This window comes from Notechis scutatus, chromosome Z, assembly GCF_049901735.1.
Source record: "Notechis scutatus isolate UNSWTSFEM ecotype Mainland chromosome Z, rNotScu1.2, whole genome shotgun sequence".
Classification (NCBI taxonomy): Eukaryota; Metazoa; Chordata; class Lepidosauria; order Squamata; family Elapidae; genus Notechis; species Notechis scutatus.
This window is the reverse complement of record NC_142025.1, coordinates 53,435,512-53,460,589: the sequence shown is the minus strand read 5'-3', so window position 1 is coordinate 53,460,589 and position 25,078 is coordinate 53,435,512. Positions and strand designations below refer to the sequence as shown.

The window sequence follows — 25,078 nt, the reverse complement described above, 5'->3', positions numbered from 1 at the left end:
ACGCGGGACCTTCTCCTCCAAGGGCGCCCGGCGCCTTTCTACCCACCCGGCCTGTCTCTTTCAAGCGGCGGTGACTGCGGGCGAGGGTCGTCCTGCAGGGACACCGGTGGGCGCGGAAAGAGGGGCGGCGGGAGCTCCTCTCCTGCCCCGCCCGGGGGTCTTCCTTCTCCCGGTACAGGGAGCTCTGCGGCGCTGGGCGGGCGCCAAAGACGACGCTGGGCTCGGTCGGAACCGTCCGGCGCGCCCGATCCGATGCTAGCGCAGCAACTGCGCGCAGCTTCGCTTCCAGCGGCGGCCTTGCCGTGGCCTTTCCCTTCCTGAGGCGACGGGACTGGGGCCGCTCCAGCGGCAGTGACTCCCAACAGCCCTAGCCGGGAAGGGAAAGGCAAAAAGCGCTTTGCCTTTCCCTTCCCGAGGCGGCGGGACTGGGGCGCGCCGGCGGCAGCGACTCCCAACAGCCCCAGCCGGGAAGGGAAAGGCAAAAAGCGCTTTGCCTTCCCTTCCCGAGGCGGCGGGACTGGGGCCGCCCGGCGGCAGCGACTCCCAACAGCCCCAGCCGGGAAGGGAAAGGCAAAAAGCGCTTTGCCTTTCCCTTCCTGAGGCGGCGGGACTGGGGCCGCTCCAGCGGCAGCGACTCCACACCATTTTTTTTTTCAGAGGGGAATCTGACTCGAGTATAAGCCGAGGGGAATTTTTTCAGCACAAAAAATGGGCTGAAAAACTCGGCTTATACTCGAGTATATACGGTAATTTAATTTTTTTTTAAAAAAAGATATTCTTTTTCCATTGCTTTTAAAGTGTTGTTAACAGTCAAGCAGTCATATGTATTGATTTAATAAATAAACAGATCTTTAGCAATGATATTATATTTAAAACCAATGAAAGGATCAAGTAATTCCAGCGAATGGTGCTGATATAAACATTTAATAATATATTGAATTAATCCAGATTTTTGTATTGAGGTCAATATCAGAGATGTGTGTAGCAATAATAATATAAATAACTCATTTGCACTCATGGTGTCAATTACCTTTCATGAGCTGTACTGAATCAATGACCTCACCCCTTTCCTAAGAGGTCTGTAGGGGGCGTGCATAAGTGCACCAACATGCCTAGCGTCCCTGTCCTATTGTTTCTTTTATTTTTTATTTTTCTTATATGTATACATGTATTCATAACTATATTTTTACTTATACCTATTCTCTTGTAAACAATTGACAAAAATAAATAAAAATAAAATAAATAAAAGATAACAATGCCTCAAGTTTAAATATTATTACTTTAAAATTTTCTTGTAAACAGGTTATTTTGAATTCCATTACCACACTTTCACTGCTTCTCCCCCATTCATGACACTTTTGAAGTCTATGATGTGCATATATTTTAAATTTTTATATTTTATGAAGGCATTGAACCCTGTATATGTTCTGTATGCACATTAATGTACTATGACAGATATGACCTTAGCAAATCTTAATTTACAAACAGGATTGCTGGCAAAACTGTGTATTTTCATGGAACATTGTTTAGTAAATAAAGAGCAGTCTTATAAATTTGATACAAGCAAACACATACTAAAACAACCTTTATAACAGGGGTGTCAAACTCAAGGCCCAGGGGCCAATTTCGGCCTGTATGGTTCTTAGGTCTGGCATGTGGGGCCACCCTAGAAATAGCAAAGGACTGGCCTGTGGTGCCTCTGCCAGTGAAAACGGAGCTTGTGAGGCTGCACATGGCCTTCCTGAGCTCCGTTTTTGCTGGCAGGGGGTTTCAGGAAGCCATCCCAATCAAAAACAGAGCTCGCAGGGCCATGTGTACCCCCCGAGCTCAATTTTTGCTGGCAAAAGGTTGAAGGAGGCCGTCGCAGCTGAAAACAGTGCTCGGGAGCCCGTTTTTGCTGGCAGAGCGCACAGGCCACTACAGGCACTCCCCAACAGAAGTGGTGTCATGCTGGCCACACCCACCCCAGCCCCCCAAGTTTAAACACAACCCTTATGCGCCCCTCAATGAAAATGAGTTTGACATTCCTGCTTTATAACAACACACTTCAATAATTCTTTCTGTTAGCAAATAAATCAGTGCAAGAGTTAATATAAGATTTTTTTTATGACAGGAAAATTGTTCTTAACCCAAACCATTCAAGATTGAACAATAGTTTGAACAAGTTTGATATAAATTAAGTACAAACATAGAGTAATCAAGTAACAGAAAAAATATACAGCTTCAATTAATTTACGAAGAAAATCAAGAAAGTTGCTTTTAAAAAATATTTTATACACAATTTACCTGTCTCAGAAGTTTCACATCAACTAAGATAAATGCAATGTAGAATAATGAGGCAAAACAGTTTAGGAAGTTGAACTGCAAAAAAATAGAAAATAAAAAGGGCATTCTATCAGTATATCCAGAAAGAGTAATGTATGATTCATATGGCATAGCCAACACACACAAAAACCCCTGTGTATAATTGATTTTAACCAGTTGTAGAAAAATCTTTGTATGAACTAGAGGTGGTTCCCTAGATTTTCAATGCTATTCCAATCAAGTAGCTACAATCCAGATTATATGCTAAAATCTATGCTATTATTATTTTTAATTAACTTTTAATGTTTATGCCTTTTCTTCTATCCAAAAGATGAAATCTGAATTTAAAATAAGACCCTCAAAATGTTAAATGCCCCATTTTGTCAAACTAGAATAGCAAATTCCAATTATAATTTGAGAGATTCTTCCCTCCACTAAATAAATGCACACATGTAATATATATATAAAAACAACATTCCAAAAAATTATAATCAGGACAAAATAAATTGGATTATCTTTGAATAACATTAATTGCCTATTACCGATGTTTCCCTAAAAATAAGACCCAGTCCTTATTTTTTGTGGGGGGGGGGAGTTGAAAATAAGCACTCGGGCTTATTTTCAGAGAGCTGTTATTTGAAAACAAACATGTACATTTTATACATAATAAAACCTTACAAATAAAAAATACCTTCATATCATAGATTTAATCTTTCAGAACTCAGCTACATAGAATCAATTTTTATTCATACAAAGCAAAATGACAAAATGGGCGTTGGTTCTTACCTGATACGCCCCTTCTCGGCGAGCTGCGAGGAGCATCCAGAGAGTGGGATGTGCTTCTGAGTCCTCTTCTTGCAGGCTGAGCTTTAGATGAGGAAACGCTCCGCCCCCTCACGTGACACCGCGCAGTGTCTCCCCAGTTTTTTGCGATAACGAGAAGAGAGGTTATGAATTCCTTCTAATCAACTATTGGCTCCTTGGCTGAAACAAGAGTCCCCACCAGACGGAGAAGCTAGGTGGCTGGATGCTCCTCGCGGCTCGCCGAGAAGGGGCGTATCAGGTAAGAACCAACGCCCATTCTCCTCGAGCCGCTCGGAGCATCCAGAGAGTGGGACATACCAAAGCTTGGCTGTCCTACGGGTGGGACTCCGTCTGGGCCGGAAGCCCCTCCGGGTCACTGATGACCCTCTGTAGGACCCGTCAGCCAAAAGAGGCCTCCGCTGAGGCATACATATCTATTTTGTAATGTCTGATAAACGGGGACGGAGAGGCCCAGGTGGCTGCCCGACAAATGTCAGCGATGGGGGCTTGCGTGGCCCAGGCCGCCGAGGTAGCTGCACTCCTGGTGGAATGGGTGGTTATTCCACCAGGTGCGGGCAGGGATTGAGAAAGGTAACACCTGGTGATAGTCGCCCTGATCCAATGACTGATGGTGGAGGGAGAGACCTTGAGCCCCAGTGTCCTGGGCTGAAAGGAGAGGAAAAGGGATTCCGATCTTCGCAGGGATTGAGTGCGCTTAATATATATACGCAAGGCCCTTCTAACATCTAGGGTGTGCCAAAGGACCTCCCTGCCCGTCGAGGGCCTGGGGCAAAAGTTTGGTAGGACCAGTTCCTGTGACCTATGGAAGGGTGAGTTAACCTTGGGTAGGAATGTGGGGTCGGGACGAAGGACCACCCGATCAGCGTGGAACACGCATAGATCACTCCTAACTGACAAAGCTGCTATTTCTGAAACTCGACGAGCAGAAGTAATAGCCACTAGAAAAACTACTTTAAAAGTGAGAAATTGAAGGGATGACTCCCTCAGAGGTTCAAACGGATGACGTGTAAGAGAAATGAGGACTTTGTTGAGGTCCCATGTGGGGAACCTGTGAACAGTGGGAGGGCACAGGTTGGTGGCGCCCCTAAGGAAGGATCTAACCCGGGGGTGATGAGAAAGGGAACCGTAGTTATCACAGGAGACCACGGTTGAGAGGGCAGAAACCTGCCATCTCAGGGTGTTAGGTGCAAGCCCTTTGCGAAGGCCTTCCTGAAGAAATTCCAGGATCTGTGCAATAGAAGGAGAGAGGGGGTCAACCTGGGACCCACTACACCACTTGCAAAAACCCTTCCAAGTGGCATCATAAATTCGTGTGGTGGAGGGTCTCCTAGCGGCCAAAATCGTGTCGATGACTTGACTGGAGAGTTTCTCGCTGGTCAAACGGATCCGTTCAACCTCCAGACGGCTAACTGGAGCCATTGAGGCTCCGGATGCAGAAGGGGCCCCTGAGAGAGGGAGACCCTGTCCGGGGGGATCTGCCATGGGGGCGCTACCGATAAATTGCGGAGGTCCGCAAACCACGGTCGCCTGGGCCAATAGGGAGCCACCAGAAGAAGGTCTGCTCTCTCCTGTATGAGTTTCTGTATGACTCTGGGAACTAACGGGAGCGGAGGGAAGGCATATATGAGCCCTGGGGGCCATGGGCAGCGCAGTGCATTGTGATTCTCCGACCTGTGAGACGGGTACCTGGAGAAAAACCGTGGAAGCTGCGTGTTGGACGGGGAAGCGAAGAGATACACCACTGGCAGACCGAATATTCTGGACGCCTCTTTGAATAGGGATGGATGGAGACGCCATTCTGTTTGGTCCACCGTGGCCCTGCTCAGCCAGTCCGCCTGAGTATTGTCTATTCCGGAGATGTGTTCGGCTTTTAGTGATAGGAGGTTGGACTCTGTCCAGCGGCAGAGACGCTCGGCCTCCCTCATCAGCTGGATAGACTAGGTGCCCCCTTGCCTGTTGATATGGGCCTTGGCCGTGACGTTGTCCGTGAGAATGAGGAAGTGATGTCCGCGGACCTGAGGGAGGAAGCTGCGCAGGGCCAGGTGGACGGCGTGAAGCTCCAGCCAGTTGATGCTGCATCTTTGCTCGATCGGCGACCACTTGCCCTGTGCCGAGAGCGAGTTGACGTGAGCGCCCCAACCGGATAGGCTTGCGTCCGTAGTGATGGTAAGCCGTTGAGGTTCCGTGAAAAGGTGGCCCCTGTTGATGGCGGGGTTGGTCCACCAGAGAGACGTGAGGACCTTTGGAGGAACCTTGACTCTGGCCTTCGAGTTGCTCCTTCCGGATCTTTGGAACGGGAGCAGGAACCACTGAAGGGATCTGCTGTGTAAACGGGCCCAGGGAATGATTGAGATGCACGAGACCATTTTACCCAACAATTTAGAAAGGTCAAGTAAGGCCACCCTCCTTGAACGCCTAACCTGTTTGACCAGGGCTTGAATGCTAAGGAACCTCTCCGAAGAGAGGAAAACCCTTTGTGAAACCGAATCAATTATGGTTCCCAAGTGGGTGATTCGGGTGGATGGGGTAAGTTGGCTCTTTTGCCAATTGACTAGGAACCCGTGTGCCCGTAAGGCGGAGAGGGTGACTCTGGTATCCCTGACTGCCTGGGACTTGGACGGGGATAGAATAAGGATATCTTCCAAGTAACAGTGGAGGCGGACGGGGATGCTCCTAAGGTGAGCCGCCAGGGCCGCAAGGACCTTGGTGAAGGTCCTGGGGGCCGAGGCCAGTCCAAAGGGTAGGGCCACGTATTGATAGTGAAGGCTATTATAACAGAACCTGAGGAATTTGTGGTGAGAGGGCCTGATTGGGATGTGAAGGTATGCCTCCGAAAGATCTATGGAAGATAACCAGTCTCCCCACCTGGTACCTAAGAGAATTGATTGCAAGGTGTGCATTTTGAATTTGCGCTGGATAAGGTGACGGTTGAGCCGTTTCAAGTCTAGTATGGCTCTCCAGCCCCCAGAGTGTTTGGGCACCACAAAGAGATGGGAATAGAATCCCCTTCCTCTCTGAGCCGGTGGGACGGGTTGAATGGCCTGGATGTCAAGCAGATGATGGGTGGCTGCATCCATTAGTGCACGTTTGGCGGGATCCCTTGAGGTGGGGGATGGGATGAAACAATCAGAGGGGTGGACCTAAACTCAAGGGCGAGACCAAACCTGACGGTGTCCCTAACCCATGCATCGGATGTGGATTTGTCCCATTGGGCAGCGAAGTGACTGAGGCGGCCGCCAATGGGGAGGGAGGGAGAGGCTCTATCTAGTTCGGCGGTAGGGCCTTCCTCCCGATCCCCGAAAAGGCCTCTTATAGTTGCCGCCGCGTCTGCTTCTGTCGCCAGAGTCCGAACGATCCTGGGATCGGAAGGAAGGGGCCTGGGGTATCTGGGTGGGAAGGGGGGTTGGTAGAAGGGGCGGGGAAGCCCCTCCGAAAGGGCTGTGAGCCCCTTGTCTCTGACCTTCGAAAAAGGGAGGGCAGATACTTTCTCTTGCTGCGGCCCTCGACCAGCAGGGGTTCCAAGGCCGGGCCAAACAGTTTATCTCCCTTGATGGGAGCAGTGGCCAGCTTGACCTTGTTCTTACATCTGCCAGCCAGTGTTTGAGCCACAGCAGGCGGCAAGCCGTGACGCAACGTGATGGCCCTGGAAGAGAACTTTACCGATTGGTAAGTGGCGTCAGCCGAGAACTCGCTGCAGCCACCACCTTCGCCATATGTCTTGGTGTGCTCTCACACTGGACGCGGGGATGTGTTCCCTGAGCTGACGTAGCCAGCGGATAGAGGACCTTGTGAAGAATGAAGCGGCCGTAGCCGATTTAATGGCCCAGGCGTCGGATAGATGGGCCCTGCGCAACGCCAATTCCGTCCGCTTGTCCTCAGGTTTCAAGGCCTCTAAGGCCTCACTGGGGGTAGAGGAGGAAGCAAGGCCCACAATGGGATCATCAACCTCCGGTATGTTCAGAAGGCTAGACATTGCCGAATCGAGATTAAAGAATCTCTTGTCTTGGCTAGAGGGTGTAGGAGGGGTCCCTGTGGAAGTAAGTTGTTTCGCTACTAGGTCTACGAAGATGGGTGGGGACGGGATGACCTCAGCCTCCACCACTGGTTGAGTGAAAATGGAGTCCTCTGGGCCCTCTGGGGCGGGGGGGAGGTCAGTAGGAGACTGGGGAAGAAGACCAGAGACGTTCTTGGCCTTAAGGAGGAGGGATTTAAACATTTGAGGCTTGAACAGCCCCCCAAATGCGGGTTGGTCGGGAGAGGTCCCCTCGTCCTCCGACATCTCCCCCTCCATGATGTCCGCCTCTAAGAGGGGTTCACTGTAACGGGAGGATCCCATCCGGGAGTCCTCTTCCTCTTCCCTGAAATCCCCAAAGTCCCCTTCCTCCTCCTCCTGGGCCTCAACCGGAGGAGGGCTGCCCCTCTGAGAGAGTACCTGATCAACCGGAGGGACCGGCTGTGGAAGGGATCTGATGGATAAAGAGTTGTGCTCGGAAGCTCGTGGAGAGTAGCCAGATCTGGTCATGTGCTGTAGGCCTTCTGCAATGCCCTGGCGGATGGCCGATTCCATCCAAGCCCTGATGTGGGCTGGAACCTCGGAGGTAGAGGGTTCTTCCTGGCGCAGGCCAGCAGCCATGGGTGTAAAGGTGGCTTCAGGGGTCCGTCTAATCGGAGGTCCAGGGGTCGAAAGACCCTGAAGTGGACTGCGCTTAGGTAGGGAAGAAGGGTCTGGGGGGGAGAGGTTGAGTAGTGATAGGGGGGTGGGAGAAGGAAGGGCTGAAGGCCCCGAGCGGGACTCCCTTGATCGCCTGTCAAACTCCTTTTCCAACGCTTTATGGCGCCTTAAGGCGTCACGTTGGGAGGCCTTGGAAGGTTCCTTGTCCTGTCTAGAGCCCTTAGGTTCCTTGTCCTGCCTGCGCAAGTAGTGGGACTTTGCCTTAGCCTTCAAAGAAGGACGTTTAGAGAGATTGTCGTCTGCCATGTTAGATAATGAATACTAGTAAGGGCGGTTGGCTCGCCTGGAATAGGCCTGTGGATAGGGCCGGGTGAGGATTGAGCTGGCCTGCTCCCCCTTTTGGAATTTGATATGTACAGAGATAACAGACAGTAAAGTATCTATGTAATATGATATGTACAGATATATATATATTTTGATTTCTATTTAAGCTCTTTTTTTTTTACACCAGTTGTATGTACAGGTTATCCGTATATATACATATAACTACAAGAAAATCTTTGTATAAAAAATTTTTTTACTTCTTTTTGTAATATAATTTTTTTTATTTTTATTATTATTATTATTATTATTATTTATATAAACAGTAACCGTAACAGGAAGGAACTATAACTGTATCTCGGTACAGGCCGGATTAGCCAAATAAACGCCTGAGGCCTAGAGCGGAAAAGGCCTCTGGCAGCAGGCCTCCAGACAACAAACAACCAGAGGGGGGGCTGCAACTTCGCCCCGATGAAGGCTGCGGGAGGCCAACAAAGTAATAAAAGCAAGCCAGAAAGATCGCTAAGAATTGTAAAAGGCTTGACCCAAGGGCTCTGGAACGTTTGTAATCACCGCAGCAGCAATAAACGGCAATAAAAATGGCGCCAAGATGGCGGCCGCGAGCTGAGCTATGTCGGGCGCCTTTGGGACGGCAGGGAGGGCTTGTCCGGTTAGCTCAGCGCACCTGGTGCTCTTAAGGGGCGACTAGCCTTCCCGGTCGGCGTTTGGGGTGGGGGGGAATCCAGCAAGAGAAAGCGTGCCACAAGGCAGCACAGAGGCAGCGACGCGATGAAGGAGTGGGGGTTGGTGAAGCGCGCGAACCCGCCCCGCTTTTAGTTATATTTTTGGCCCCTAGGGGCGAGGGGAGAATCCCCCTAAGTCCCAACCCTTTGCGCAGGAGGAGGAAAGGAAATTTCAAACCTTAGAAGAAGAAAAATAGCCAGGAATTAAATTCCTTTTTTGAATCAGCCAAGGAGCTCTTTTCACTAACAGCCTGACTCTTCGAGGCTGAGCAAAAGACTGGGGAGACGCTGCGCGGTGTCACGTGAGGGGGCGGAGCGTTTCCTCATCTAAAGCTCAGCCTGCAAGAAGAGGACTCAGAAGCACATCCCACTCTCTGGATGCTCCGAGCGGCTCGAGGGAGAATTAGAAGTCCATTAGCTCTGTAATCTTTTACTGCACTATGTGGAACAGTTTTTACTTGATGGGAAAGCAAAGATTTGCCCCCAAATAATTATCTGAAAGTTGATCTTTGGTGGTCAACTCATAAGCATTCTAGATAATAATTGTTCCTGGAAAATAAACTAGCTTTCAATTTTTACTCAACATTACTCTTCCTAATAAGAATTGGTATAGAAAAATATATAAATGAAAGATTATGTTCCAGTACTGTGTTATTAGTTTTTTAACAAATTATACAGACCTGGAAAATAATCTTTCATTATCAGCTGTATAAATTTTTTAGTTGTAACAATGAATTAAGTATAGTTCAGTATAGTTTTTAGGTTCTCTTTAAAATATTAATTAGTATCATAAAAGTAACTTTTTATATATTTTCAAAATATATAACAAATAATGGAAGATTTTAGAGTTTACATTTCCTAAATGTGAAATCTCTGATGTCCAGATATTATTAGATCCCACCCTTTTAACAGTTAAGTAACAATATCAGGAGAGGTACTCCATCCTAAGAGAACACTTGAAGAAAACCCATTGCAAATCCTACAACATAACTGATCCCATGACAATCTAACTTTCTCACTGCAATTTTATGATTATGAATCTGGCAGTTTCTCTGAGCCTAGCAGAAGTTACTTGAAAATAATAAGCTTTAAAAAATTCTGTTAGGTATTAGATAAAAGACACATGCCTTTGGAAAGTGTGTAGTTAAACAGTACCAACCCAGAACCCAATATTGAACTTCTCTGGCACTTTTGCAGATTCACAGGATACTCACAGCCTTAGTTGCAATATCTCATCCCTTTACATGTCATACAAGCAAAGAAGCTCACATTTTCCACTGTAGCTTTTGAAGAAGGCTAAGTGTGGCTAAAAAGAAAATTAAAATTTGCAATTGTGCCCTACATCTACATCAGGAATAAAGAATCTGCAGTTTGTGGGTTGCAGGTGACCCTGGACAGCTAGTAATGTGGCCTGACAAGATAGTAAATGTTTAACATTATGTGATAATGTATATAAATCACATAACGTTAAACATTTAAATTATATATTATATTATATAAACTAAATTATATATTTTATGTTATCCAAGACAATTCCTTTTCACTCAACGCAGCCCAGGCAAGTCAAAAGGTTGGATACCCATGATCTATACAGAAGTTCCTTTCTGACCAAAAACAGCAATCTCTAGAGTCAAACTCATTTCAGTGGCTTTCTGCAGAGATATTACGAATCATAAGCAAAATGCCTCAATTATACCTACCACCAAGACTTTCAAAATTAAGTGATTCTGATATGAAGACTCCAATCTATGGTTTTCTGAAATTTAATTAAAATTGCAATTAATGAAAATATTAGTTACTATTTATGGTAAGAGAAATATTTTGTCTTCAAATGAAGAATGCAAAAATGACAAGTATGAGAAACTGCAGAATGTATATTTTAAAATACAATATTTATATCATATGTGTACAGTAGAACCTCTAGTCACTAACCATAATTCATTCCATAACTTTGGCGATTTCTTAGTTTTCTAATTTTCATCTTCAGGAATTTCTGGGTCAGGGGTCATGTTTGATCGCCACCCGAGTATGTGTTCGTGACCAGATTCAAAAATTTTGTGAATTTTTTGGTCGGAACCCGATTAGGTCATGGTCAGGAGCGTTTGTGACCACAGGTTTACTGTACTTGATTGCACTAAGACAACTTGATTACAGCAAGACAAAAACATGAAAATAAAATAGTACAACTAAATACAGTAAAAGTTACTATAATCTATCAAAATAAGGAGGTGAGATTTCCTTTTTCACTCAGGTTTTCTATTCATATTACTTTGAGGTTTGCAACTTTACAGTATGCATTAAATGTTTAAACAAAGCATTAAAAACATTACATTCAAAGTTAACATCTCTTTTTTACTGAGGCTGTCAATTATTAGAGTGTTAGTAATCTGACTTTTATTCAAGTCAAAGTCTTAATTGAGGAATCTTTCGGAGAATATTGAAACAATAACTGTTTCCTAATAAAGAAATCTTCATCTTCATCTTCATCTTCTTCTTCTTCTTCTTCTTCTTCTTCTTCTTCTTCTTCTTCTTCTTCTTCTTCTTCTTCTTCTTCTTCTTCTTCTTCTTCTTCTTCTTCTTCTTCTTCTTCTTCTTCTTCTTCTTCTTCTTCTTCTTCTTCTTCTTCTTCTTCTTCTTCTTCTTCTTCTTCTTCTTCTTCTTCTTCTTCTTCTTCTCCCTTCTCCCTTCTCCCTTCTTCCTTCTTCTTCTTCAATCTTTAGTGAGATTCACAGCCTTTGGGGCTAGTTGGTAGCTCAACAGCTCAAGTCCTAACCAAGGACCTAGGAAGTGTTCAGGTAGCATTGGAGGATATAAGCTGTTCCAAGTAGGGTGTTTTTTGTAAAATCGGGGTATTCAAGTCTGATAAATTCAGGATTTCCAAATAGCAAGGCAGCCCTTTAGGTATTGCTCCAAGGGCTCCAATTATATTATTATTGTTATTGTTGTTGTTGTTTTAAACATCAGACTGCCTAGATTTTAAGAAGATGCATTATCAACTCCAATAATCCAGAGTCCATACAACTACACTGGGTGTACAATTATTAGGCAAATATATATTGACTATAACATCATTTTTATGCATTTTTTCCACCTCCAAGCTGTATAAACTTGAATGCTTAGTGAATATAAGCATATCATGTGATGTGTATTTGTGTAATGAGGGAGGGTGTGCCCTAAGGAGATCAATGCCCTATATCAAGTGTTATTATTAGGCAGCTTCTTTTCCTCAGGCAACATGGGCCAAACAAGAGTTACTGACTTTGAAAAGTCAAAAATTGTAAAATCTTTCAGAGGCATGGAGCCCCCTTGAAATTGCTAAGATATTTGGGCGTGATCACAGAACCAAATGTTTTGTTGCAAATACTTAGTCAATAAGGTCTTAAGAAATATGTTGTCATGCCCCCGTCAGTCTCAATCTGCAGGGGAAGATGAGATGGAACAAGAACTGACAGAGTGTGAGAGGGCAGCTCCGCTGGCTTTGGAAGAAACTGGGTCCAGGCAAGGCTTTTTGGAATTAGTAAGGCCTGCAGGCAGGATGGAACAGAGCTCAGATGAGGAGCAACAACCATCCCCTACTGATGCAAGGGCTTGGAGAGTGCAGAGAAGGCGGGATCAGATGAGATGGAGCAGGCCACTCACGAGGAGAGTGCCCTGCCTAGCTTTACCAGGCACACCTGGGGTATGACACTTAAGGAGATGCTACGGTTGGGGGCATTTGTCGGGAACAAACGCTGAGTTCCTGAAGTGTTCTGTGCTGACGTTTGAAAGTGCCAAGAATCAAGTGGAATTATTCTATGTGGAATATTTTAGAGGGAAAGAAGAAAAGATAAGACGAGAGGAGGCAATAATTAGAATCCAAGAGGAATGTTTAGAACTAAGAGATAAAGAGGAAGATGCTGCAGGAGGCAGAATGGAAGCTAGAGCAGTAAATCCTTTGTGTAAAGTATAAAATATGGAAGAGAAAAAATTGATCAAAATTAATATAAATGGACTCAATATGGCTACCAAAAGGAAAATATTTCACAAATTAGAAAAAATAAAATTAGATATAATCTGCCTACAAGAAGTACATATTAAAAAACAACATGAACAAATATTAATACAACCAAAACTTGGGAAAATATATACTTCGTTGATGAAGCATAAGAAAAGGGGAGTGATTTTATATATTAGAAATACTATTATACCTAAACAAATCTTTACAGATGAAGATGAAAAATTTTGATGGTGGAAATAATGGACATTAATGTTAAAACACTCTTAATAGCAATATATGCTCCCAATGGAGGCCAAGAAGAATTTTATAGAAAGTTACACAAGAAAATAATTGAGCTGGACTATGATAATATATGCATTATGGGAGATTTCAAAGAAATAGTTGATGTAAAATTAGACTATAATTCACAGAAAATAATTAAGCAAAATAGATTCTTCCAAAATCCTTTTTTAAAATGACAGAGGAATTGAATTTAAAAGATGCCTGGAGAGAAAGAAATGGGAAAAACAGGCAATATACTTTCTATTCAAAGAGACACTCATCTTGGTCAAGAATTGATATGGTATGTATGTCAACGGAATTAATCTCCAATATGCAAGAAATTGACATTGAAACAAGTATTTGGGCATACCACAAGCCAGTAAAAGTTATACGGAAAGGAAAAAGGAAAAGATCTAGATGGACTTTAAACAATACTATACTGAAAGAAAAAGAATTTACACAAAAAATGGAGAAAGAATTTGCATCTTTTTTAAAGAAAACAGAACAGAAGACACCTCAGTTCAAAATCTTTGGGATACAATGAAAGCTTATGCTAGAGGACTGATAATAGATTATACAAGAAAAAGGAGCAAAAAGAAAAGACAATTGTTACAGACATTAGAGGAAGATCATAAGAGACTTGAGAAGGAGTTACAGAAATATCCACAAAAAAAGCCATTAAAACTCAAATGGACATTATTAAACACAGAATGGGGTTAATGAAAAAAGAACTGGCACAGAAAATTAGAAGTGTTAAACAGAATTTTTTTGAAGATGCAAATAAACCAGGTAGATGGTTAGCATATAAATTTAAAAAAAAGAGAAAGATTCGAAAAAGATAATACAACTGATAGATGATAAAGGAAAGATCTGTCATAGAAATGAAGAGAAGAAAAAAATTATACAGGACTAATATGGTAAATTATATGATCAAGAAAAGGTAGAGGAGGAAAATATTAAGTATTACCTGGAAAAGGTGAAATTACCCCAGATACCCAAGTACATTGAAAAGATGTTAAAAGGGGACATAACGATGATGGAGCTAACTGAGGCATTAAAAAAACAAAACAATGGAAAGGCACCAGATGGACTACCAGCTGAATTTTATACTACTTTACAGGAATCTTTGAATCTCCCATTTCTGGAAGTGATGAGTGAAGTCATGTCAAAGACGAAAATACCTAATTCATGGTCAGAGGCTTACATTAGTCTTATACTGAAGGAGGATGCTGACCCACAACAAATCAAGAGTTACAGACATATCTCACTAATGAACTCAGATTATAAAATATTTGCTTCAATAATAGCAGAAAGACCTAAGATACTTGAACAATTGTATACACTCTGATCAAAATGGATTTCTGCTAGAGACAAATTAAAGATAATATGAGAATAATTCTGGACACTTTGGAATACTATGAGGCACATCCTGAGAAGCAAATGGCTTTGATATTTCTAGATGCACAAAAAGCCTTTGATAATGTGAATTGGCAATTTATATTACAATTGGAACAGATAGGCTTTGGTGGGAAATTTATTCAAGCCATTGAAGCCATATATGGAAGGCAATCAGCAAAGATAAATGGAGAATTAACAGAAAATATTGCTATTAAGAAAGGAACTAGGCAAGGTTGCTCGTTGTCACCTCTGTTGTTTGTACTGACTTTGGAGGTACTAAATAGAAATATTAGAGAAGATAGGGAATATAAGAATATAAGAATATAAATTACAAGCATTTGCAGATGATCTGGTTTTTATCTTGGAAGATCCATTAGAAACAGCGCCCAAATTAATAGAAAAAATTGAGGCATATGGATTGGTGGCAGGCTCAGGCATGATATTCCCCTCTGAAAAAAAAATCGGGCCGGCCAAAAGAGACCCCCACCGCGCGCCAAGAAATCGCCCGCCCGCCCGCCACTCTCACCGCCCGCCCGCCCGCCGCTCGCACCGCCTGCCCGCCGTTCGCACCGCCCGCCGCTCGCACCGCCTGCCCCGCCCGCCCACCGCTCGCACCGCAGAAATGAGTAAATGGACATTTGAAATTAGAGAGCAAGAAGATAAACAATTTTATAAGATATGGGGTTTACTTTATCAATGATTTGATAACAAAATAAGGAAATGAAATTATAATATTTTATAATATAAGTATAATAGAATTGTAGAGATAAAGTAATATAAGGATAAATCATTTTTTAATAGACTGGCAATGATGAAATGAATGTTATAAAGTAAGCTAAGTAAAAATGGGGATTTTCTTGCATAAAATGATGGAATGTTAGTAATAGTCTAATAAACAAATAATAATGATAATAATATATATATAGTCGATTTATAATATGAGGATTAATTTGAATTAGAAGGGAATGACTGTAAAGATTGTGCATAAAATATTTGTATCAACTGTATGTAAATTGAAAGATGGTTTTATGTTTTTTGTTTGTCTAAAAAATAAAAAAACTTTTTAAAAAAAGAAACTGCCAAGAATCCTTGCATTCCTGTGTGGTGTTCTGGACTGATTATCTGGATATTTTGCTTCCTGAACTCCTTGCTTTGCTCATTTTGCCAAATACATTTGGGATTTATTGCCGTGCAGCCTTGGTGCAGACAGCGCTGGGCTAGACTAATTGCAATCAGAGGCTGCTTGAGGTTTGTGGGGGGAGTTTATCATCATCCTGCTCAGGGACTTGTCAGAAACGTGGGAGCGTTTAGGGGAGATTTGGAGCACAAAAGGGCCAGTTTGAACTGCTAGCTGTTTGTGTTATCTCTGAGCCGTGCCCTGGGATGACATGTTGAGAAAAAAAGATGTACATTAACTGCCAATGATTTGGGAAGAATCAAACGTGAAACTACCAGAGCCCATTATCCTCCACTGCTGTCATATTCCAGAACTGCAACCCACCTGGAGTGCCCAGAAGTACAAGGTGTTCAGTGCTCAGAGACATGGCCAATGTAAGGAAGGCTGAAACCCAACCACTACTAAACAAGATGCATAAGAGGAAACAGCAAGACTGGGCCAAGAAATATCTGAAGACAGATTTTTTCAAAGGTTTTATGGACTGTGACTCTTTGATGGACCAGAGGGACTGTGGCTAGACCACTTCGACTCAGATGCCAGCCAGATGGAGAAGGTGTAATACTAACATAGGCTAGTATTATTAAAGATGAGCTAGTTGGACCTTTTCAAACTGAAGATGGACTCAAAATCAATTCCCAAACCTGCTGCCAGTTTTTAGAATACACTTTCTTCAAGCAGTGATACAGAAAAAAGTCTGCATCTTTCAAGAATACCATGATTTTTATGCCGGACAATGCTCCACTGCATGCATCGAAGTACTTCACTAACCAGTAATGGCCTTAAAGACAAGAGAATAATGACATGGCCCCCTTCCTCACCTGGTCTAAACCCTATTGAGAGCTTGTGAGCCCCTCTTAAATGGAATATTTGCAGTGAAGGAAAACAGTACACTTCTCTGAACAGTGAATAGGATGATTACCAACCAGGATGATTAGGGGACTGGAGACTAAAACATATGAAGAACAGTTACAGGAACTGGGCATGGCTAGTCTAATGAAGAGAAGGACCAGGGGAAACATGATAACAGTCTTCCAATATTTGAGGGGCTGCCACAGAGGTCAAGCTATTTTCTAAAGCGCCTGTAAGCCAGGCAAGGAATAATGGATGGAAACTGAATAAGATGAGATTTAACCTGGAAATAAGGAGAAACTTTCTGACAGTGAGAACAATCAACCAATGGAACAGCTTGCCCTCGGAAGTTGTGGGAGTGTCATCACTTGAGACTTTCAAGAAGAGATTAGACTGCCATTTGTCAGAAATGGTGTAGGGTCTCCTGCTCAGGCGGGGGGTTGGACTAGATGACCTACAATGTCCCTTCCAACTCTGATTATCTGTTATCTGTTATCAGTGTCTGGCAGACTGTGGTTGCTGCTGCACAAAAAGTTGATTGTCAACAGATCAAGAAACTGACAGATCCCATGAAAAGAAGAGTGGCTGGTTTTTGTTTTGTTTTTTGAAATGTCAGAAATGTTTATTTATACACTTTGAGCTGTTTATTATTCTCACTTCAACAGTGCAGATAAGTGAGTAGGATGGACAAATTTTCATTTTTCATTTAGTTGCCTAATAATTTTGCACACTAATAGTTGCCCAATAATTGTGCACACATAGAAATTCTCCTAAGAAAGCCAAAACTTTTACTTTCTTAAATATTCAAGTTTTAGATTTTTGCCTTTATCTTATTAAATTCAAAGTTATATTTTATTCCAAAATTTAAACAGACTCAGATTACTTTTACCTTGCCCAATCTAGAAAGATTAGAATGAAATCATAACTTGCCAAAGGCAGTTTACTTCATAACTTGAACTTCAGTTCTCTACCATTCTAGATTCAAAGTCTGCATCATCTGTTATATATACAAATCTATCCAAATTTTACTTTATAAACTAATTATTATAAAATAATAGAACTTTCATTTCTAGATAATAAAGGAGTCTGCATTAGTTTTAAACTATTGAAACTAACAGGGCAGTGTTGAGTTAATAGATATCAATTTCCTAGAAAACAAAATCTAAACAAGATGGATATTTTAGCTGTCACAAACAAGAGCGCTGAATTTCAATGTTTTCAGCTTAGTAATGTTTTGATCAGCTCTTAAAAATCAGATGAAACCATACAATTGATTATTCTTATTCACAAATTCTTTATTTATGAATTTGCCTACTTGTTAAATTTTATTTGTAACAAAAAAATTAATATTCATGGTGCTTTCACAATTATCCGTAAACAAGCAGAGAGCAGCAAAAAAAGAAAAAGAAAACCTGTTGTGCAATACATGTTCCCAGCAGAGGTTTCAGTATTTGCTAATTCAGTGTTCACAATGACTTTATTGAAGATAACTAGTGCCAATAATGAGAATCCTTGTAGTTATGTGTATAAGGTTCCTTCGTGCTAATTATTTTATTGCAGGTTTTATCTTGGCATCTAAATTATTACAGTTTTACTACCATACAAGAGTGGAACTAATTGTTTTATAAAGTATGTTAATAAGTTAATATAGTAGCAATAAACAAGAAACATGAAAAAGGTGGAAAAATCTTACCCCATGAGGTCAAGAATTCTGCAGCATATCTATAAATTCGATTTAGAATTTCAATCACAACAGCATAAATTATGCTAGGCATGTATACTATCAAGGCGCTTAATTCATTTTGGTTCTCTTCATAATATAAACGTGCTTGGAATTCCAAGTCAAAATAAATCATCATTATTTGAAGTGAAAAGCAGAGACAAAGGCACACAAATGGAACTGAAACAAAATAAATCCGTAATTGTCTTTTGAAACTGGAATATATTGGTTCCTCTCTGCCAGTGACAGGATTGATACCTAAAACCCCATGAAATCCTGGTCTTGGTTCTTCAAATTGTCGCTTCATCATTAGTGTTCCCCATCTGTAAGCCATAACAGCACAAGATCGTTTCCAGAGTTCAAGGATAACAGTAGACCACAGCAGATTGAATGCTGCAAATAGCACATACTTGTCATAATCTTCCCAATCAAAAACATAATAAGGGATCCCAATGACTGCCATTGGAATTAAAGCAAATGTGATATATTCCAAAAAGGCAAAATAGAAAGCAAGTGTTTCACCAAAATAACAGCGAATTTCATCTGTGAGGGAAAAAAAAATATCATTCAGTAGGTAGCAATAACTAACCAACCGGGCGCAGGCCCAGAAGCTAAATAAGGTTAGTCTTCAGTGAATTTATACAACATATAATGAATCTATTTATAAATCTTCATCTCACGATTTTCCTAACTCAAGTCAAGACAAGACAAGACAAATACTCATTTCCCAAAATGGAAATAGGGTCCTATTTACAAAGCCATATTGCTCTATCTCTGGTATATATTTCAGTTATCAGGTATATTCAATCTCAAACATTTTCTCACTATTTAATATTTGTAGCAAAAAATCCTTCATTTCCCTCTGTGAATATCCATTTTTTATTTGTTAATTATATTAAAAAATACAAAAGAATACACCTATACCCATATGTAGTATCAGAAAAGAATCAAATCAATAAGCCAGTATTCCCTCAATTGCTTCTTGCACACAGGCCGTATATGGTCTTGAATTTAGACTAGAATAGAATACTTTATTGGCCAAGTGTGATTGGGCACCGAAGGAATTTGTCTTTGGTGCATAAGCTCTCAGTGTACATAAGGAAAAAATAAAATACATTCATCAAGAATCATAAGATATAACACTTAGTGATAGTCATAGGTTACTAATAAGCAATCAAATCATAATACAAACAAATAAAACAATATAAATTGTAGATACAAGCATCAAGGTTATAGTTATAAGTTGGAAGAGATAGGTTATAGCAAGGATGAGAAAAATAATAGTAATACAGTCTTACTAAATAGTTTGACAGTGTTATAGGAATTAGTTGTTTAGCAGAGTGATGGCATTTAGGAAAAAACTGTCCTTGTGTCTAGTTGTTCTGATGTGCAGTGCCTTATAGCATCATTTTTTAAAAAACAAATTTTATTAATTTTTAAAAGCATACAAAACATACAAGATAAACATAAAACCTTTTTTCTAAAAATTTCTAAAAATTATTTGAAAGTTTTACAACTTTAACACATTTCCTTACAATCACATATTTTCCCTTTCTAACTTGCTTTATTTTCTTCTATCTTTCTCTCCATTGTCCTTTTCTAGCCTTTCTCCAAGGTTTTATTAGCTCATTCAAACATAAACACATAAGAACACAAAACATATAAACATTAAAAAAAAAAACATCTTTTCTGAAAGTTGCTTAATCCCGGGTCAAAACTCTTTGTACAGACACCAACTCAAATTCATATTCATTTTATATGCCATTCCATATCTTATTACTATTTTCAATTTTTATATAGCTTCTTCTCTCTCTTAGATTCTCTTAATTTTATTTTATTTATCTCATCTCAATTCAAATCATAGTATTTAGTATTCTTTGTCTGTTTATCCAGCTATCAATTTATCTTTCTTCTTTTTAAAAAAAGTTCTCCTGTACACTAATTGGAGTATGAAGCCTTTACCTCTTTCCCCTACAATTATAATACTTAATATAAAATACCTAACTTACATTGGGATTCTATTTGGTACATTCTAAAATTATACAATATTATCAATACCAATACTAATCTATTCATTAATATTCATATTCTTTTATATCATAAACACTTAGCACATTACTTTTCAATTAATTAACATACTTTTGTGGGAGCACCTACTTTCCATAATTATTCCCCCCCACATCACATATTTTAAATCATTATTTCATTAAGGTATTCCTGCTTCTCCTACTTCAAATCTCTCCTTTCAAAAAAAAAAATTCCACTGAAATAACACAATCTAATTAATATTGACATTCATTTGTATCTTTCTCTCCAACTCCTTTATATCTTAACCATTTTATCCATTTCAATTAAATAACATGCCTTTTGGTAATACTTATATTTTCCACAATTATTCCCCCCCCCCAACATCATATCTCAAATCCTTATTTCATGAAATGTTCCCCTTTTCTTAAGACAAATTTCACTAAGTTATATTAAACATTTTATCACACTTTAAATTACACATTATTTCCAACTTTCTAAAATTATTTCTAAATACAAATTTAAAAAACAATCTTATGTACCTTTAGAATCCCTTTATCAATAAAGTTTACCCATTATCTCTAAAAAACTCTTGTTTCTTTACATCTTGCTCTCTACTATTGAGGCTTCTCGTCCCCTTTCTCCCTTGCTTATTCTTCTCTCTGTCCTCTTTACCCCTTTGCCTCTCCACCTCCCTTTTTCTCTGCTTTCCTCCTTTCTGTTGTCTTCTAACATAATATCTCTTTTTCATCTTGTTTTTCTCTTTTTGATTGCTTTTATAGGTCTTAAAGTCTCTTTTTCCTTTTTCTCTTTCTCCTTTCCTTCCCCAGCCAAAGTCACTTGTTCATCAAAAATGGCTTCTTCTTTATCCCAGTCGTCCTGTTGTCCATTCAATTTTACATAAGTGTAGACCGCCATTTCTAAATACTGAAAAAGAGTATCAAAAACGTCCTTCCCTTCTTGCTTTTCTTTTTCATATTTTTGATATAAAAGTTTCAATCTGTCCACAAGTAATGCCATTATAAAGAGAAAAAGTTTTCCCAGACAACCATCCAAGTGCTTTTAATCAGAGATAATTCTCAAAAGTGGTAAAATCACCAAGCAATCCAAGTAGGTTAATTCTTTTTAAGCACTTTCTCCTTCACTTTCTCTTTCTGGGATTGGAGTTTGATCACAAAGTTCCATTTAATATATATCTTTCAGAAGCCTTGTTAGTATTTATAGCTCTTTAAAAATCCAGGCAGTCTTCTCCTTATTTTCAAATTCTAATCCAATTTTTCCTCTCCCTTCCCACTCACACAAAAAAAAAATTTTAAAGTCTTTTTTAAAAAAATCATTCAGAAATCCTTATCTCTTCAGTATTTAATTACCTAGATTTTCAGATTTCTCTTGTTATTCCATCCGCTGTCACGTTAGGAAGGAGAGTGAAAGAAAAAAAAACTTTCCCTTTTAGAATTCTGTACGCAGCTTGTAACTCTCTCTGGAAACAATGTAGCAACTTCTCCGTAGCAATTTTCAAGCCCCAGGAAACTTTCTTATCCCTTGGCAACTTTATCCCGGTCCAGAGACAACTCTCACGATTTCCCCGATTTTCTTCCTCCTGCACAATCTTATCCGTTTGCAGGTTTCTTCATGGCGGCCATTGCTGACCGCCGCTCCTCCGCCTCGGGAAAAGGGGGTTTTGCTGGATGGGGAGGAGGTCTGCGACACCCCCTACCCCCTTTCCAGATCCCCCCTGTCTTCAGCTGCCCCTGCAGGGCAGCTATATCCCCCAGATCCAAACGGATCGAGGGAACCTTGGCAGTGAGCTCGGCAGGGATCGCGCTGGATTGCAAATCTCTGCCGCTGCCGAAGCCTCGCAAACCGGAAGCCACCTTATAGCATCATTTTGAGGGTAGAAGTTCAAACTATTTATGTCCAGGATGTGAAGGGTCTGTAGATATTTTCACAGCCCTCTCGTGCAGTATACAGGTCCTCAATGGAAGGCAGGTTGGTAGCAATTTGTTTTTTCTGAAGTTCTAATTATCTGTTGAAGTCTGTGTCTGTCTTGTTTGGTTGCAGAGCCAAACTAGACCGTTATAGAGATACAGATGACAGACTAAATAATTCCTCTGTAGAACTGAATCAGTAGCTCTTTGGGCAGTCTGAGCTTTCTGAGTTGGCGCAGAAAGAACATTCTTTGTTGTGCTTTTTTTATGACGTTTTTGATGTTAGATGTCCATTTTAAGTCTTGAGATATAATAGAACCTAGAAACTTTAAGATCTCTATTGTTGATACTGTGTTGTCTAGCGTTGTAAGAGGTGGTAGTATAGGAGGGTTTTCCTAAAATTTACCACCATTTCTACGGTTTTCAGTGTGTTTAGTTCAAGATTGTTCTGGTTGGACCACAAGGCTAGTTGTTCAACCTCCTGTCTGTATGAAGATTCATCATTGTCCAGAATGAGAACAATCACTAAGGGGTGGGATGCTACCGGTTCTGCCCAGTTCTAAAGAACCGGTAGCTCTGAAGAGCAGCAGACACCGAACTGGTTCTGTGTTTGCTGCTGTTTGGCTCACCCAGCTCTAACTTGTCCTTTATTTCCTGCTTTTTCAACCTCAGCTGCTTTGCGCGGCACAGATGAGGTTGAAAAAGCAGGAAAAAAGAGGCTTTTCAAATGCTGTGCACCCATGTGCGCTTTTCAGCTGTCCAAGTGGCACAGCTTAAGGTTTTTTTACACGCACACGCGCACCCACAAAACGTTGTCACCGAACCAGTAGTAACACCGGTTGAATCCCACCCCTGCAATCACTGTGGTATCATCTGCAAACTTCAGAATTTCAACAGAGGGATCTTTTGAGATGCAGTCATTGGTATATAGAGTGAAGTGGAGAGAACACACAGCCCTGGGGGATGCCTGTGCTAATTGTACAAGTATCTCATGTGATTTTGCCTAGCTTTACCTGCTGCTTCCTGTCTGTTAGGAAGCTTATGATCCATTTGCAAGTATGGCCAGATACAGCTAGCTGATTTAGTTTAGTTAGGAGAATATCTGGAATGATGGTATTAAATGCTGAGCTGAAGTCTACAAAGAGGTCTTGCATAGGTCTTTGGAGATTCAAGATGTTATAGAATGTAGTGCAGAGTCATATTAACAGCATCATGTTGATCTATTTGCTCGGTAGGCAAATTGCAAGGAGTCTAACAGCGAATCCATGATTGTTTTCAGGTCGGCCAGCACTAGTCTTTCAAAGGTCTTCATAACTACAGATGTTAGAGCAACCAATCTGAAGTCATTCCTTGATGGAAGGTTTCTTCAGCACTGGGATGATAGTAGAGCATTTGAAGCAAGGAGGAACATAGCACATCTCTAGTGATTTATTAAAGATGGGGGTGAAGATGGGGCCACTTGGTCAGCACAAGCTTTTGAGCAAGGAGGAGTTATTTTGTTTGGGCCTGGTGCTTTTCCTGGCTTTTGTCTGTGAAATAGACCTTGTACTTTGTTCTCTGTAATCACCAGAGGTGGTGGGCCCAATGGAATGGGGTAGGGTGCAGGAGGCTTGGCTGTTGTTGGTGTGTCTTGAGATGGGGACTGTGGAGATGGATGGCAATAGTTTCCTCTCAAACCTACAGTAAGGCACACTTAGGTCATCTGCCAGTTGTTGACTTCCTTCAGCATGGGAAGGAGGTTTGCTATAACTGGTGATATTGTTTAAGAGTTTTCAACATGTTTGCTGGTTCATTTATTGAGAACTGATTCCTTAGTTTTGATCTCCCTTGTTTCTAGCCTGATTGTACAGTATTCTGTCACCTTTTCTGTAGGTATCCTCTTTGGAACAACGTAGCTGCTTAAGTGCAGCTGTGAGTTCATCCAAGTCTGCAGAGATACTTTGAACACAGTCCAATCACTGCAGTCAAGACAAGCCTGTAGCTTTAGCTTTGCCTCCTCATTCCAAGTCCTCACTGATTTAATTGGTTTCATGGTTTAAAGTTTTTGTCTGTAGACAGGTACAAGGTGAATCATGCAGTGATCAGAGTGTTCCACAGCTGCTCTTGGTAAAGACCTATAAGCATCTTTTATTGTTGTGTAGCAATGGTCTAAAGTATTTTTGTCTCTGGTGAGACAGTTGTCATTTTGGTAGCTCTTTCCTTAAGTTTGCTTTATTTAGATCTCCTAAAATAATTTGAAATGAATCTGGGTATTTAACTTCAGCCCACATAATCTGGTCAGCTAGAGTTCGTAATGCATTGTTTACAAAAGCTTGTGGAGGAACATACACAGCAATCAGGAGAAATGAGGAGAACTCTCGTGGAGAATAGAATGGTTTGCAATTGATAATTAATGTCTCTAAATTCTCAGAATTTCTTTAGTATAGTTATATCTCTGGACAAATGGCTGTTTATATAAAAACATAAGCTTCCTCTGTTCTTTTTACTAGATGTTTCTTCAATTCTGTCTGCTCTATATAATTGAAATTCTGGGATATTTAGGCTGCTATCATCAATTGACGCATTTAGCCAGGTTTCAGTGAAGCAGCGAGCCATTGAGTGTTAAAAATCAGAATTGCATCTATTTAAAAGAAATATTTCATCCATCTTATTAGCAAGTGAATGTAAATTAGTCAGAAAGAATCAAGGGAGAAGGTTTTTAATCCCACATTTTCTTAGTCTATTCAAAATTCCAGCTCGCTTACCCCTTCTTCTTCTTCACCTCTGGAGACTCCATTTGTTTTTGTTTATCTATTGTTCAAAGGAAGTTGTTTCTTCCTATGTTAAGAACTCTTCTGCATTTGTAAAGACAGGGGGAG

At 41.0% G+C, this 25,078-nt stretch overlaps 1 protein-coding gene across 8 annotated transcripts in view; it reads right to left on the bottom strand.

Moving 5' to 3' along the window:
* The window catches only part of ANO10 (anoctamin 10), a 205,550-nt gene that overhangs the window by 87,710 nt on the left and 92,762 nt on the right, over positions 1-25,078 (bottom strand). For 4 of the 8 annotated variants that reach the window (XM_087946111.1, XM_087946113.1, XM_087946110.1 and 1 more), the window contains 3 exons: positions 18,241-18,810; positions 10,566-10,621; positions 2,287-2,361 (listed from right to left, as the gene is read on the bottom strand). In XM_087946111.1, the coding sequence (XP_087802237.1) occupies positions 2,287-2,361; positions 10,566-10,621; positions 18,241-18,810 (701 nt within the window). The remainder of the gene's footprint in view (positions 1-2,286; positions 2,362-10,565; positions 10,622-18,240; positions 18,811-25,078) is intronic. The other 4 variants (XM_087946115.1, XM_087946117.1, XM_087946114.1 and 1 more) reach the window with 1 other exon arrangement.